General features: G+C 39.4%; 1 protein-coding gene across 1 annotated transcript in view; it reads left to right on the top strand.

Moving 5' to 3' along the window:
- The window catches only part of Lmbrd1 (LMBR1 domain containing 1), a 92044-nt gene that overhangs the window by 41363 nt on the left and 33148 nt on the right, over positions 1 to 17533 (top strand). Inside the window, exons 8-9 of the mRNA XM_010617925.3 lie at positions 6325 to 6450; positions 7345 to 7497. Of these exons, the coding sequence (XP_010616227.2) occupies positions 6325 to 6450; positions 7345 to 7497 (279 nt within the window). The remainder of the gene's footprint in view (positions 1 to 6324; positions 6451 to 7344; positions 7498 to 17533) is intronic.

The raw sequence follows: 17533 nt of genomic DNA on the forward strand, positions 1-17533 counted from the left end.
AAGGTGTGAATTATATGTTACAACCAACTTACTAGTGCTCTCAGACTTTACTAAATGCAGAGGAAAAAGCAGTGCTAAACACTTCTTCATTATCCTCCAGAGTTGTACAAAAAGCACTAAAGTCCTCTGGAACACTTGCCAATTAATGAAGTCTGTGTTTACAGCAATCTGGATTTTTGCCTATCAGAAAAATAATAGGGAAGACAGTTTTGGCTAATGTTTCAGTGTACCTTCCTTTAGGGCCATTGGTGTAAGAGCAGAATCTAGTTTTGTTCATGATCATTCATGTGCCATAACGCGTAATAAAAGAAGCCGAAAGCATGTGCATTTTAATATGCTTCAGGTGCTCGTGAGTAGCGTTCTGTGGGTCACTGCTGTTCTGTTTTTATGTATTAACACGTAAGGAGTTTGTGTCTGATATTAGCGGTGACTGTACAGCCTGGTCGTGTTCGCCTTTCAGGAAGCGCTGACGTGTGTGTCGGGCACAAACGAAGCGCTAGAGCTGGAGCTCTAGTGACTGTGCTGCGACTCCCGTGACTGATTTGTTACTCTGATGTTGGGTTTGTCTTTTAACCTTCCTGGGTCGGGCAGGATCTTTGTAATTAAATAGGAATAGAAAATGCTTTCTAGGGGTTTTTGAAGGTCAAGAGATAGTGTTTATAAAAGTGCTTTGGTAACTATAGGGATATGAGGTAGCAGTGGAGGAGAGATTAGTCAGGAGAAACAAACAAAGAGAAACCAATATATCTGGCACTGCCATGCGTGATGAAGGTCCGGGATTTTCCTCCCTTGTAGTTGGCCGCAGTTTTGTGGTTTGCGGCTGAAGAGGCAGAGCTACCTTGACTGAGGCAGTCTGTGCGTTGCCAAGTCCTGGTTCCCCCGGCAACTGAGTAGAAACTGAGGAGGCCGTGCCTCTGGGTCCTGAACCAGAAGCCGTGCTTTCCCGTGGGCAGCAGGCATGGCTGCCCTGTGCCCCGCAGGAGGACACTGTGCCCATCTTCCGAGGCTCCTTGCTTTACGGACCCCCTTGAAGGGTACAGGAGGAAGGGCCGGTCGGGCCTGGCTTACGGAATGTGTGGAGGGAAACCTGTGGAGAACTGTTCCCCAGAGCTACATGGTAAACACCGTGAGGCAGAGGAAGGCAGCGCGGGGACAGGCAGCAGAGACAGGTGCCCTGACATGCGAACAGCCCTGAGCTGTAGCAGAAGGCAAGCCCGGAGGCCGGGCGTCCAGACGCGGAGGTGGGCGTGGTGTGCGAGGAACAGCCCAGTTAACGGAAAAAAGGAAGGTTTCCTGCGAGGTGCTGAGTTCATGTTCTGTGCAGCCGTAAAGGCCAGGCTAGGATTTCCGATTTTGTTCTGCCTGAGATTGAACCCACTGGAAGGTTTTGAATGACACAATAATGAGGTTTCGCATTTTAAAGGTGTTAACCTGACAGCTCTGAATTATTAGCTGTAGAGGTGGGGAATGGGGACGGAAAATAATCAGTGGAGGTATTAAGACTAGTAAGAGGGCATCCCCGTAGGAGCACTCTTATTGTTGGATAGCTATTGTGAATTATATAAATATATAATAAATATAAACATGTAAAATACATAAATATAAATAAATATATAATGTTTTCTACTGTTCAAATTGAAGCTTTGAAATTATCATTTAATCAAGTAAACCATGTATAATAATCACGCTGAATTAGTTAAGATACCCTACTTTTCCAGCATAGAGAGGCTGGGCTTAAGGACATTGATAAAGCAACCACAGGGCCTTGTCGTTAGACTGAGGCTGGGAGGCGGAAAGACCCAGAAGAGTTGCTGTGTAAGCAGAGAAGGGCCACTTAAGGCCTGAAGCCAAGGGAGAGATTCCCAGGAAAGAGCACAGATCAGACTACCTCTGAGTTGTAAGTTTTCCTGAAGCAACATAAGCAGTAAAATCGTACACTTGGTGGAGAAACTTAAATATGCAGGTCAGGTTCATGGATCCCTTAATCTACTTTCCCATTTACAATTTTCCATCTTTAAACAAGAAATAATATTTGAGTAATACAATTGTGAGGATTTGATTAAACAGCTAAAAGAGTCTAGCAGGTTTTCGGAGCTGTTGATCATTCAATTAATAATCACTATTAACTTAAATATTCATAGTTTCATGTGGATCAAGCTATAGTTTCTTTTTCTTTTCTTTTTTTGTACCGGGGGTTGAACTCGGAGCCTTGCACTTGCAAGGCAGCTGGCAGCACCACTGAGCTGAATCTGGCCCTCTTGCTTTATTTATATCTACTGGAAGAAATTTCTAGAGCTTAGGTAGATACTTTTAAAACTACATACAACTCTTTTCCATTCCTAACAAGCTATGAGTGAAATAAATTGGAAAAGTATTTCTAAAACTTTACATTTGAGTGTGAGAATTCTGAGTCCCTTTTGGATTTGGTCTCGCTATCCTTATTTCACAGTACTTTATTGTCTCTATGGTATCATGAGGACTGATGATATAGCTTTTCTCGAACGTTCTCTTGTTTCTGAGATGTACTCAGAGGCTGTGGAGACTTTACCCATCTGTAAATATAGTTGTTTTGTTCTTGCTACTTGCCTTGCAGTGTGGAAGGCAATTCCTTCGCACACACCTAAGAAAAATGCAAAATGGCTTCCTTCGAGAATCTCAAGTCCACGAAACACTTGACTGTTGCTTTGCAAGAAATACAGGATTATGCTTCTTGTTTCAGTGAATATTTTCCTTACTGTTTATGCCTCTTTGCTTTCTTTCTCCTTACACATTAACTTTTATTTAATGTTGTCATAATACTGTTTTACAAGACCTAAATGGCAGTAAACTCAGTATTTATATGAAGAATGCACATGATTTAACTAACGATGACTCTGTAATATAGCCCAGTGTGACCAAATTTGTGAAAGTGCAGATAATCAGAACTGCACTCGCATGTTTTCTGCCTCGCCAGTGATTAGAAGATAACCTGCCACATCAAGACACATCTCAGTGTCACCTCTATAAATTATGAGGAAATACATATGAACATATATATATATTCTTCTTAGAACCAAACACTTAGTCTTGAGTGCTTACTAAATGAATTGTTTCATTAGTTGTACAGGGTGTATGTCTTAAATAATGGGTTTTACAAATATGGGGTGGATGTTTGTGTAGACTACAGGTAGTGCTTGATACTGACCCTTTACTGTAATCCAGGTTCATAGTTAGAAGCTTGTGGACGAAGGAGAGCTACATAGATAGGTAAAAGGTGCCATTCTAAATCAAGCAGTGCAAGAAGAAGTGTTTTTAGTTTGAAGATGTTATTTTTAAACATTGAGTTGGTCATTTATTATTGAAATCAAATAAAATTATAGGCATCCTCAAAACATTTTAGAGTACTGTGTAATCTAAACTCTTGAGCCTTGTTGATTTTCCTGAAATTCACAAGAGGGCAGTAGTAAGCAATAAAATTTTTTATTTCTGAAAAAGGATGGTTTTGAACATTTTTTTTTTCTGAAGAAGTCTGAGGTTCAATGCAAAAGAATATTACTTAAAAGACTTTATTGCTTTGTAAGAATTTATTACAAGCTTGTTAAAAATTTAAATATTATAGTTAAATATTCTGATAATCCTTGACGCAAACATGCAAACTACACAAACTAAAAGCTTGGTAATCAAAGAGTAGTTACTTTTTTGTATTTGCTCTCTTCGGACATTTAAAAGTTTAGAAAAAAAAACTGTTCTATTCTGGTTTCATATGAGCAAAAGTTGTTACCAAGAGCATATTTTTATTTTCTAAAATCCTTTACATTAAGCTATTTAGGAATTTGGTTCAGTTCTAGTAAGTCATATCAGTTTAATACAAGGTAATGGATTCATGTGAATTAAGAGCTCTCTCTTCTTAAATGATTTTTGGCAAAATATTGTCATCTCAGGAAGATTATTTTAGTCAGCATGTTCGTGGAATAAAGGCAGGAGGGAAGAGCATCGCCTCGCACCCCCAGTAATCTCCTTCAGTGCTTAGCCTTGCTGGGAAATCTGAATAGCCAAGTTCAGCAGATTGAGTAATAAAACAAGTGTGCAGGTGAATAATGTTAAATGTGCCTTGTTAGGTACCTTAGGTGAGGCATACTTACAAATCAGGGGAAGCTCTTCAGATGTGTAATTAAGCTGAGAGCTGAGTGGCACTGAAATTTGTAGGGTAAGTGGGGTAAGAAAGCAGGTGTTCTAGATATGAACACTTCGTGTATTAAGGTGTGGATACTGCACAGAGGCTGGAGTTGTGCAAAACTGCAGTGTTTTTAAGAACTGTGAACAGTCGTGAGGCATGAGATAAGTATGATTAATAAGTTGGTTAGTATGCAAGAGTATATGAATTTGTGTCTCTTCATGGGACTAATAATTCTATCTCTCATTGAAAAAATAGTGGAACAATTTTTAAACCATCATGAAATTCTGATATATTTATGCACTCTCACATATACACACATATACCAGCAATTCCCTAGAGATTGAGAGGTAAAGGTCTGAATGGATAGAACTGCTCCAGTTAAAATAACGGCAGGTCATTGAATGGCTAGCTGCCTTTTGTAGAGGCCTTAGAGTCATTGAACTCCTGTGAGTGCACTTTGAAAAATATCTTTCTTAGTCCAGGAGCGTGTTTTTTTTTTTTCTTTCCAGGAGCATTTTAAAGGATATTAATTAGGGATAGAAATCACCTCACCTGGGTGTAAGAGTGAGATTGTTGGAAACGGTACAGAGCAGTGGTGGTGAGCCTGTGGCACGCCTGCCGCCCTGGGCTCTTTGTGTCGGTGAAGGCTCTGAAAGGTTCGCCATCACTGGTGTAGAAGAAGGACTTGTACAAGTGAGACTAGCAGACTAGTTAGGAGGAATTAGATGACCTAAGTAGGTAAGTGCCATGCTGTTAATATTGACAAGGCCAGAAGATTCCTGTGAAAGCAGTGTTGGGTACTGAAGAACTGGAGTTCCTACATTGTGGAATTAAAGTCCGTCCAGTACGGAATGAGATTAAGTCTAGGCAGCAGCATTGTCACTTCTGACCATATTCCTTGTCCAGAACACAGGTGCGGGGCCCTGTCCACCCACAGGGGAGACTGGGCAGAGTAGCTTGGTTGTATGCTCAGAAGAAAATGACAAGGATTGAAAACTATACTTTTAAATTGCTTCAGAGTATAATGTAGTGACCAATAGATGACAGTTGTCAGTGTTTTTCTAAAAGTTAAAATCAGTAGTGTCCTGGTGTGGTGCACACCCGTAATCCCAGCTCTTGGGAGGCCGAAGCCAGAGTTCAAGCTGCAAGTTCAAGCCCATCCTGGGCTATGTTGTTAGTTCAAGGCCAGCCTGAACTGCATACTGAGACCCTATCTCAAAACACCAGAACCCAAACCAGAAGCAGTCATATTCCAAATACTGGCCACATGACAATTACCACTGAATGTCGTATCAGTGGTTACAGTGGAAAGTTATTTGTAACTGGAATATGAGGTTCAGTAGTACATATAGTAAGTTACTCTTAATACTAATAGTTAAAATTACTTGTTGAAAAATGTTTAACGTTGTTAGCAAAAAGATCGGTTATAAATATGAAGAACTTTGAAATAAATTGCACATATAGATAATTGATACGTATCCAATACCATGTATATATTGAAACACTTGTGTTTTCTAAAGGTTTACTATGTATACTTGGAGAAAATTATATTTTTTGTTGTTGTTGTTTTTTGGTATCAGGGATTGAACTCAGGACCTTGCGCTTGCCAGGCAGGCATGGTGCCACTGAGCTACGTCCCCAGATATATAATAGAAAATAATTTTATAATTTGCTTTTACTTTTTCACACTACCCTATCTTAATTAGCCTCAAGTTGAAACTCATTACTTTGATACAGTATTATACTTACATTAAATTTGCAGCTTGTCTATTCAGGACTAGTGTTATAAACATAACTGCATAAATGGAAATGGAAATCAACAAGAGAATTATGAAACAGTGCAGCCGGGATTCACTCCCATATGCTGTATTCTTCTGTGACTGCTCTTTCACAACTACTCACCTTCAAGTTATGACTCTTAAGAACATTTTTAACCTGAAAATTGTGTATAATACGTTTAAAATAGCTTCATTGAGCTGGGCATAGTGGCGCACACCTGTAATCCCAGCACTCAAGGGGCTGAGGCAGGAGGATCTCTGTGAGTTCAAGACCAGCCTGGGCTACATAGTGAGTTCCAGGTCAGTCTCAACTACATAGTGAGACCCTGTCTCAAAAAACGAAAAAAAAAAAAAACAACTTCATTGAAATGTTTCTTTTTTTTTTTTTAGGCCTATGGTATGTCTGCATTGCCTTTAAATCTGATAAAAGGCACTAGAAGTGCTGCATACGAACGTTTAGAAAACACCGAAGACATTGAAGAAGTGGAACAACACATTCAAGCGATCAAATCCAAAGTGAGTTGGTGTTTTGTTGTAATTGGGAAGCATAAAATTATCTTCTAGCTGCTTTCCGATGTGATTTCAACACTGGCAAACCTGTAGCTTTTCGGGTGATTGTAATGAATGATAAAGTCCGAGGCGCTTTAAGATAAGACAGAGAAGGAGCCTGGTATTGCACATGTGTAGGGAGACTTTTATAATTCTGAGCATCTCCTCTTTAAAGGGCTTTTGGGTGAGATGTTCACTGTAGATTTAAACTGAGACTGCAGCCCATTGCTCTAGGGAGCAGTACTTTAAGCATCTAAGACCCCATTGCGGCCTTAGCAAGAGCATTCCTTCTCGGTCCCGTGGCTTTCCGTGTTTAAATGTTATGTGTAAGTATTTTTCTTGGTCTTTCCACTAAAAGCAAGCAGATGTCCCTTTCTTCTCATTATGCCTGTCCTGGTGTGTGAAGTGGGCTGCGAGGCTCGGATCAGTGGGCACAGCCGTGACTGAAGGGCAGGCGGAGGTGGCCACGGGACACAGGGTGGAGAGGAGCTTGCGGGAGGGGAGAAATCACAGTGCATAACAGCCGAAAACACCTTTCATGGGCATTTCTGACGCGTAATCATCGCCGTATAATTTTAAGCACATTTGGGAAAGAGGAAAGAAGAGGAAGGTCATTATTAAATTTGCACGTCTATATTTTGATGCTGATATTTGTTTAGCTACATTTATTTTCACATTGCAATTGCCATCGTTTTTCAGTTTTTTAATTTACTGAAAGTGCCTAAGCGGAAAGGAATAAAAAAACAAAACAAAACAAAAAAAACTTTGAGCTGCTAACTCTGGTAGGTACTCTATTAAGACCTTAGTGGTGAAACACAAAACAAAACAAAAAAACCCCTTAGTTTGTTCCATTATTTTTAGAGCAAAGACGGTCGACCTTTGCCCGCGAGAGATAAACGCACCTTAAAGCAATTCGAGGAAAAGTTACGCACACTTAAGAAAAGAGAGAGGCACTTAGAGTTCATTGAAAACAGCTTGTGGACAAAGTGTTGCAGAGCTCTGCGTCCCCTGAAGGTGAGTAGAGGTCTGAAAAGTGGCCCCATCCCTCCCTCCTGAGCTGATGCAGAGCCTCTTGGAGAGATGAGCTCCCCTCAGAGGAGCCGCGGGGTCTTGTGTATGTACAGTTAGGGCCTGATGATCAGGTCTTGAGTCTCAGCTCCCTGGTAGTTCAGGCAACGTACGCAACTCTTCAGAGCTTCCTTTGCTCGTGTAATGCAGGCATTACAACTGAGCTATTAAGACATGTAAAGAAAAATATTGTAATATGCTGTGGCATATTTTGCAAGTTTTGCTCTTCTGTACGTAGGAGATCTGGGGCCCGTAGTAGAACTCCAGAACGCTAAAACTAACGGCATCTGCTTCATTATTAGACAGTGCTTTCGAAAATATGTGCGAAAGAATATTGAGATAGAAAACCATTCTTTTCTCCTTTTGGGAAACCACTGTTTGCCAGCTTCCGGTTCTTGGGACTGTCATACCTGAGTGTAAGATTGAATTCCGGCTGTACAACAAGACTCAGACTAAAAAGTAGGTTGGTCTCCTGGCCAGACTGTTCCGTACGTGGGGGTGTGCTAAGCACCAGGCGTTTATACACAGCAACACGCAAATGTATTTCAGAAAGTACAGTGAGTGCATTGGTTTGCACGATGAAGCTTGAAAGTAAATTTTGACTAAATTTCAAAACAAATGCTTCAGAGAACTTGGTCAAAGATGAATCTGGTAGAATTCTGATGCTGTTCTGTCTACCTTTATAATTAGGAAGGAAACACATGAACTGCTCATCTTAAAAAGCTATTTTGAAAGAGTTTTTCAAAACATATCACAATCGGTTAAATAATTTAACTTTTACGTGCTTACTCTTTGAACCTTCTGTAAGAATTGTTTCTTTTATGCAACGCCGAGAATCAAACCCAGGGCCTCCTGCGTGCTGGGCAAGTGTCTTGCACTGAATTATGCCTCCAGCCGAGAATAGATATTTTAAGGACTTGCCGCAGTCCTTCTTCCCAAAGTGGTTTGTTTTCATAGCACCACAGGTTTGATGAACTCCACGCTTAATTTAATGTAAGTTCTTTATAAATAACTAATATTTATAGCTAACGCTGTGTCATCAGCTGTCTTCTTTGAATCATGTTATGTCTCCTTTCAGTGAATATGCTTAGAAGGATTTTTAAGTGAACCTTGTTAAGTGTGTAGATTGATATTTACATTTGTAAAGATTTGTACGTGTGTAGAAGATCCACAGCCCCAGAAATCTCTGTTGTGCCTTGCCCCGTTTCTTGATTTCAGATGCTAGGTCACCCCTGATACCCTTTCAGTCATTAAGGTTTAGTTTTAAGCATTTCAGAGTTTCACATAAACAGAATCAGGAAATATAAAATTTTTGTCCGGTTCCTTTGGCACAGCACCAGTTTTTTGAGATTCACCCCTGTTGCTCCATTTTTCAGTGATTCATGTCCTTTTATTGCTGAGTAGTAGTCTGCTGTCTGTATCACATTTTGTTTATCCGCTCTGCAGTGAGTGGACATTTTGGTTGTTTCCAGTTTGAGACTATAGTGAGTATTGTTAATAGTAATGTTTTTGTGCAAATCTTTGTGCAAGTATATGATTTCATTAATCTCTCTTGAATAAATACCTAGGAGCCAAATTTCTGGGTAAAATGTTTAATGTTTGTTTAATATTGTAAAAGACTGTCAAAGTATTTTTTTCATACTGCTTCTAATATTTTATAGTCCCTTAGCAGTATGAGATTTTCTAATTGCTTAATTCCCTTGTGCATTCTTATGTAGTGTTTGTAAGAATTATTCTAATGATGTGCAGTAATATCTCATGTCTTTGCTTTCTATTTCTCTGTTTACTAATGATATTGAGCATCTTTCATATGTTTATTGGCTGTTTGGATATCTTCTGTAAAATATATGTTCAAATCTTTTGTCTAATAAGTTATGTTTTTCTTTTTTGGTTTTTTGAGACAGGGTCTCGCTATATGTAGTTAACACTGACCTGGAACTCACTTTGTAGCCCAGGCTGGTCTCGAACTCACAGCAATCCTCCTGCCTCAGCCTCTTGAGTGCTGGGATTACAGGTGTGCGCCACCGCATCAGCATGTTTTTCTTTTTTGAATACACATTTTGAATGAACACAGGGCATATTTATGTGGTACAGTGTGACATTTTAGTACATATACATCATGAATGTGTATTGATCAGATTGGATTTTTCTATCCTGAGTGGATTTCAAGAATTCTTTATACTGTGTACACTTTGCAAATATCTGTATTGTTAATATCATTTCCTAGCTTGTGGTTTGTTTCCTTTACTGTGTAAGTGGATAGATGTTAAGCCTTAATAAAAATCAGTTTATTTTTTGGTTTCTGTTTTTGTCTGTCCTGAGGTAACATACATGTCCTCCTGTTTTCTTCTAGAATATTAATTCTTGTGATTAGGTTGGTGATCATTTTGTGATAATTTTATGATTAAAGGGATAAGGTTTATTTATTTTTTAGTGATTGCTGTTGTTCTGGCACCATTTCTTGTTAAGACTATTTTTGCAGGCGCTTTGTCACATCAGTTCATTATGTATGTCAGAGGCTGTTTCCAAACTCAGTCCTGAAATTAGGCAGTATAAGCTCTTCAGTTTTATCTCCCGTTGTGAAAAGCATCCTGTCGCTGCTAGATCCTTTATTTATGTGTGCAGGTTGGAGTCAGTTCATAATCTATGAAATATCTACTGAGATTACTTTGATTCTATAGGTAAATTTGGGGAGAACTGATTATTGTTATGGTTTAGATCTAACATGCCCTGAAGTCTCAAGTATTCAGACATGGGGCTTTGGGGGAGTGAGGCTCTCAGTTCCCCAAGAGGTGAATCTAGGGATGGGACCATGATGTGATCCCTATTGGGAGGGGATGAAAACAGAGGGCCCTGGCGGAAGGAGTGGGTGACCCTGGGGCTGAGTCACGCCCCTGCTCCCTTCCTCTCTGCCCCGCCCCCCCGTCTGGCCACCCTGAGGTGAGCAGCTGTCCTCTGCCATGCCTTCTGCTGGGACATTTCCACCTTGCCGTGGGTCCGAATGAGCAGACCTAGGTGAGGATGGCCTAAAACCTCTGACACCGTGAGCCGCAGTGAACCTTTCCTCCTCTGAGCTGTTTTTCCCAGGTGTTTGATTACAGTAGTGAAAATCTAACACAGATATCCTAATGATATTGAGTTTGCAGTCCAGGATCATATCTACCTGTTTATTTACATCTTAAATTTCTCTCAGCAGTGTGTTATGGTATTCTAAGTGTTTCTTTTTTATACTCTTGCAAAATATATTGTTTCGTTTCAGTTTTCAGCATTTATTGCTAATATGTAGTAATTTATATATTAATCATATATTCTGTAACCTGCAACCTGAATTATTAGTGCTACTAACTTTATTGTAGATTTCTTAGAAATTTTAATGTACATTGTCCTGCCAGTGAAGGAGGCAAGTTTACTCCTCCCTTTCTGAGTGCTGTGGTTTGCAGTGTCCCCTGACAGCCCCTGTATTAGGGACTGGAGCCATTCCTGTGCCACCGTTGGGAAGTGAGAGAGCCTTCAGGGCTGAGGCCTGGCAGAGCGAAGTCTGGACCTGGGGCACGCCCTTGAGGGAAATACTATGACCCCGGGCCGCTTGCGTCTTTGCTTCCAGGCCACCATGAACTGAGTAGCTTCCTCTGCCATGCACTTGTGCTGTGATCTAGTACCGAGCCATAGGCCTCAAAGCAACAGGCCAGGTATCCCTGTACTGAGACCGTGAGCCAAAACATTCCTTTCTTTAAAAGTGGATTAGCTTAACGTCGTAGTAATAGGAAGTAGACCAAAACAGTAACATTTCCAGGTGTGTTTTTTTTTTTTTCCCCCTTTCCATTTCTGTTGCCTGGAACCTCCAGTGTAATCTGTTTACTGTGAATTCCTCTGCTTCTATAAATGTGTCATTCTTGAATATTGTTCTAAATTTTTACCTATTTTTTTCATTTTCTGACTCTAAGCTAGAAATAGGGTAAAAGAAATCTCTGATGATACAAACTATTAGGTGAAGTTTTAATGTGTATGTGGAAGAGATAAACACTGCTTTTTTCCTGAACTGAAAGATGAACCTCATTTTTCATTACTTTGTGCTTGCATGCAGTTAACGTAATTCATAAATAAAACGCTGGCAGGTGTTAGTGCCACTTGCACATTAGCATCCAAGTCAGTCTGCTTGAAGAAGGCAGAGAAAAGTCCACTACCTCTTCACACTGTGCAGAAAATGAAGTTGATTTAAAACCTTTAGGAAGTCTCTGATTAAAAATTTCTTACATGCTATATTCTATATGTGTCATGTTAGTTTCTTGTCTTTGCTGTATCCTATACTGTGCTTGTTTTATTATAAAATATATGTTACATGTAAATTTTTGCAAATATAAAAATATAGTTTTATTTTATAAGAGTAAAGCAGATGTTTTCCCCCATGAAAATGCCTGTGGATCACGTGGTCACACATTTTTATCCATAAGGTAATGAGAACGTTGAACTTCACTGTCCACGTGATGAGAGTAAGAGATTCAGGGAGAAGTGTACTCATGGGGGATTCATCCACTCTGTTCGTAACTGCATGTGCCCCAGGGAGGTGGGCGCACTGGGGGTAGATCCGTGGGAGCTGTGTCTCTCGCTGGCTGTCCTGTGTGCTCTGCTTCCTGGCTGCCGTGAAGGGTGGAGGAGCTTGTATGCCAGGCCCTTCCTCCAGGATGTTTCTGCTGTGGGGCCAGCTGACCGTGGACCGAACCTCTGAATCCACGAGCACATTAAGCCTGTGGTCCTTCAAGTTGCAGGTGTTGGGCGTTTTGTAACAGAGGGGAAAAGCTGACCATTGCACCTAGGCTATGGAACCTTATGTCATGGGTCTTCTGGGCATGGGCTTTGCAATCGCTGACCACCAGGTTTGAGTCCTTGCTATTCCTCACAAGCTGCATAACCACTTGAAGTGCTATATTCTCGTCTTATTTTTCTGAGCATAAAGCATTACATGCAGTTCAGTGCCTTTTGGGATAAACATCTCAGAAAATCACAGCTCCTATTCTGTATATGGCTTTTCAAATTTTTAAATACTATTATGGCACTAAAGGGAAATTAGTTTCATATTAAAGACAGTTACAGAAGTAAATATCTAATTAAAATGAGTTAATAGTGCCTTGAAATAGCATTGGTATATTATGCCAAAACACATTTCTAGGCATACGATCTAATATTCGCTTGATATTTGAATAAACTCTTCCCTGACAGACGGCATATTTAGGCTTATAAAAACAGTTTGGCCTAGGTAGCCTATAGATCCATTTATTTTTAAATATAACTTGACATTTTACCATGTACACTTCTTGTGTTTCTATGGGATAGTTATCAATTAATGTGCATATATTTTTTAGATTTTTAAATTGTAGTAAAACAAATACCATAAAACTTGTCATTTTAATTCTTGTGATAAAACAATGTTGTGCAACCATGATTGCTATTGCTATTTATTTTCCAATCTTTTTTTTTTGTTTTTTTTTGTACTGGGCATCGAACTCGGGACCTTTTGCTTGTGAGGCAGGTGGCAGAACCACTGAGCTAAATTCCCAGCCCTGTTTCCCAATCTTTTATGTCATCCCAAACAGCCACACTTTACCCATTAAATAATTGTATTCCCTGGGGACCACTCTTGTAATTTCCTTTAGGGTTTACCTATTGTAGGTACATAATATAAAGAACACAGGAAATGTTATATATAATTATGTGTCAAGAAGACATTGTTAAGAATAAATATTTTAGTCATATTGATAAACATGAATGACCAAGCTATGTTAAATGTTTAAATTTTCTCCACAAGTCAGATCCAGCTGTATATGTTGTATAAAATACACTTAAAACTGTGATTCTGAAAAACTGATAGAAGTACTCAATAATATATTAGGCAAGTAGAAACAATAAGAAAGCAGATAGTGATCCTGATGTTTGACAGAATAGAATTCAAACCAGGAAACATGAAATACAACAAAAAAGGATGTGCTTTGTGCTAGACAGAATCCCTGTCACGTCTCCCAGTGATGCCCTAGTCGAGTAGTGGTGATCATGTTGCACCCGTGTTACTTTATTTTTAAGACGAAAGGAATAAATATATGAGTTTTTTTTTTTCTGAACTAAAACCTCAGTATTCAGCTTTAATTGCAGTGTTGGAACTCTTGGAGAAATAAGTAGGTTTGGGGTTGCAGTTTGGTCACTCTTTAAAAGGTTCATCATCACTGCCTTTGCCTGGAGCCTGTGAATATGTTACCTTATGAGACAAAAAGAATTTTGCAGATGTTTAAGGTTACAGATCTTAAAATGCAGATTATCCAGGATTGTCCAAATGGGCCCAGTCTAATAACTTGGACCCTTAAAAATAACTTCCTTGATTAGAGTAAGAAGGCAGTAGAAAGTAGTTCAGAGAGAGCTATTCCAAGTGTAAGAATGACTGGCCCAGCACAGGTCTGGACCCCCAGAGCAGCATGTGCTTTGGTAGGTATTAGCCTCTTTGGGGATCTTTGTCTTACATACAGCACTGTTGGTATTATATGGTGCAAAAAGACAAAAATGATTTCATAAAAAATAATGACAGTCCTTGACAGCATGACATGGCGTGAGCCTCCCGTGTGACAGCCTGCAAAGAAACGAAAGCTTCAGCCCTTAGGTCTCAAGGAACAGAACTCTATCCGCAGTCTGTTCCTTCCCCAGAGCTACCAGAAGGAGACGCAGTCCTGTCTGCCATCTTGTTTCTGTGGCATTGTGAGGCTTTAAGCAGAGGTTCAGCTGAACCACATTGTTCCCAAGCATCCAACCCTCAGAAACTGGGAGATACAGTAGGTGGGTGTTGTCTCAGGCCCAGAGGGTTACAGTAGTCTGTCATGGCAACAATAGAAAACTAACACTTTTTTTAATATGCATAGTCACAGTTTATAATGAAGAGGCAACAGTAATAAGTATCTGTTATGAACACCAAATAACACAGCAACTCCTTTTTATGAAGCAAAAGCCATGGGAGAGCCAAGGAAACAGGCAGAGACAATAATAATAGGAGACAATAATAATAATAATAATAGTGAATACACCATATACAGGGTAAGAGACTTCATGTGGACAGAGTAAGACTATAGAAAACCCAAATATAATTCACAATCTGTATCTTTTGACTTTATGTCTGGGTACTGTTACATAGAACGTAAGACTTGGTCTTAAAATATCAGTAAATTCCCTAAAATTGATAAAAGTATGTGATCCGAATTGCATTTTGAACCAGAAAAAAAAAATTTCTTACCATAAAATACATTAATGGAACAGTTGAATTAGGATAATTTCATTGTTAGATATCAGTGTCATATCACTGTTAATTTCCTGGTTTTGATTATTAAACTGTGATTATGTGAAAAGTGTGTTTGATTTTAAGACGTAGATACTGAAGTACTTTATAGCTTAAAGAGTTCAGCTGTATATATATATATAGGAAAAGCTAATAAAGCAAGAGATGTTACCATTTGGAGAATCTGGGTTAAGTGTATAATGCAGTTCATTGTACTATCTTTTCTTACATCTGAAATGAAAAAAGTTTTTAAGGTCTTAATATTTACATCTCCCCTACCCCTGACAAAATCTTGGCCCTGTCCTTACCGTTTCTTCAATGTCAGGTTATACAAGACCTTTCATTAGCTTGATATTAGGCTAAATAAGTTGCTTCTGCTAGATAGTGGGGAAAATTATAACTGTGATAAAAAGCTAAGTGGAGCTACACTGATAAATCACTATGAGAATTGTTGTAACTTGGAAAGTAAGGTTTTGTAACAATAGCTGAATGTTTTTGATTGAACATTTTTTAAAAAAATTATGAACCAGGACACTTGTAATGTGTAAAGAAACCCTAGACCCTCCTCTGTTAACTTTGTTTACAGAATTATAATTCTTGTTATAATGTCCTATCAAGATTTACTAATGAAAACCATGTGGGTTACCCTTTACCAATGAGGAAATCTTTGAAAACTAATCAATTTACTACTTAATTTAAATCGGAGAACTAGGATCTATGCCATTCACAGTGTACAACTGAACATGGAGAGTCAGGTGGCCTTAGAGAGAAGAGAGTTTGGTTTTGGTTAGAACATAATTGTCTTTTTAAACTCTTAACATGGATCAGCTTGGCATCTTTTTTATTATAATCATCTAATATTCTGGATGACTTTCCTAAGGCAGTGTTTCTCAAACTTTAGTATGCATGAAATTGCCTGGAAATCTCATTAGAATAAGACTCTGATCAGTTAGCCTGAGCTGGGTCCCGTGATTCTGTGTAATAAAGCAGGATTCCACATGACTCTTCCTTCTGTGCTTTGTGCAGCCTCAAATAAAAAGATTCTGAGTGCTTCTAAAGAGGTGACTGACTTCTGTTTTCTGTCCTTATTGTTATTAAAGATTAATAAGACTAGAAAGAGGCTCCCCTTCCCCATACCCTACATGAAAAGCACATTTCTTCAAGGGGAAAAAAGAGAGAGAAAGAAAAAAGACAGACTTCCTAACAGCCATTGCTCTTGGCTAAAAGGGAAAGCAATGTGGTATTTTATATAAGGCAGTATTAGTAGTAAACTGTGGCAATAATCGCCCTTTATTTTGCATTTGTAACTTTGGTTTTGGGTCTCTAGGTGTGGTAACTTTATTTTCTGTTCTTTCTCTTGCTATTCTGGATGTAAAAACATTGTTTTATGGACATAGGCACTTTGCTCGTGAAACCTGTTAAGAGGTGTGTTGTAAAAAAAACACTAACCCGAGGTTTTCATATTGCTTTGAATTTTGTTTGACTTATATCACACAGCTTGAATTCTAGGCATAGACATTCATTTGGGTTAATCAGCATCTTAAGCACAGTCAAGTTGAGAAAATGGTCGGAAGTTTGGTTTGTTACAGTGAAGTCTCTCTGCTTCCTGGCCACCATGAAGTGCAGCTCTGCTCACCTTGTGCTCCTCACCTTGATGATTCTGCCTCACCACAAGCCACAGCAGTGGAGCCAAGTGACATGGACTGTAACCTCTGAAACATGGGACAAAATAAACCTCAGGTATTTCGTCACAGCAACACAAAACTAACATACAACTTGTCTTAGTTCCTTTTTTTTTTGCTGAGACAGAATACCCAACATCCAAAGTTAAAGGTTTATTTCTGCTCACAGTTTGTACAAGTTTCATAGTTGGCTGGCTCCAAGGCAGGTGATGTGGCAAAGGGGCATCAAAGAGAAAAGCCATCTATGGCAAAGCACGACAGGCGGAAGGCAGCAAGGAGCAAGCAACAGCAGCAGCAGCAGCAGCGTCTTTCTGTCCCTTTTTATTCTGTCCAGGCTGTAAGCCTACTGATCAGTGCTCTCCACACCCAGGGTGGGGCAACCTTAATCCCAGCATCACACACCGAGATGCAGCCACCTCTGAAAAGCCCCACCTATCACTGTGAGATTTAGGGGTACATCTAGATACAAGGCATAGCACAGCTCAGTTAAAAAATAGGCACATTTTGAACAGACACTATTGGAGATGTACTGATAATAAGCATATGAAAAGGTACTTTGCATCATATGCCATTAGGGAGTTACAGATGAAAATATCAATGATAAACCATTTCACACCTATCTTTAGCATAGCTAACATCTGAAAAGAAAATCTGACACGACCACATCCTAGCAAGAGCTGATGGGAGTGCAGACAGGTGGTGCTGTGGAAGGCAGTTTGGCAGTTTTTTCACAAAGCTAACCATACTTCTGTAGGATTCAGTAGTCCTCGTGCTGCCTGTTTACCTAATTGGGTTGAAAACTATGGCCATACAAAAAATTGTACTCAGATGTTTATGTGTAGCTGCCAAAATTTAGAGGCAGTCAACATGTCCGTCAGGGGCTGAGTAGATATACTGTGGTGTAGCCATGTAATTGAATATTATACAGTGATAAAAAGAAATGAGCCTCACAGTCACAGAGACTGAAGAATCTCACACACATACAGCTAAA

The sequence above is a fragment of the Fukomys damarensis genome, unplaced genomic scaffold, assembly GCF_012274545.1.
Source record: "Fukomys damarensis isolate Sample0158 unplaced genomic scaffold, DMR_v1.0_HiC HiC_scaffold_27, whole genome shotgun sequence".
NCBI lineage: Eukaryota > Metazoa > Chordata > Mammalia > Rodentia > Bathyergidae > Fukomys > Fukomys damarensis.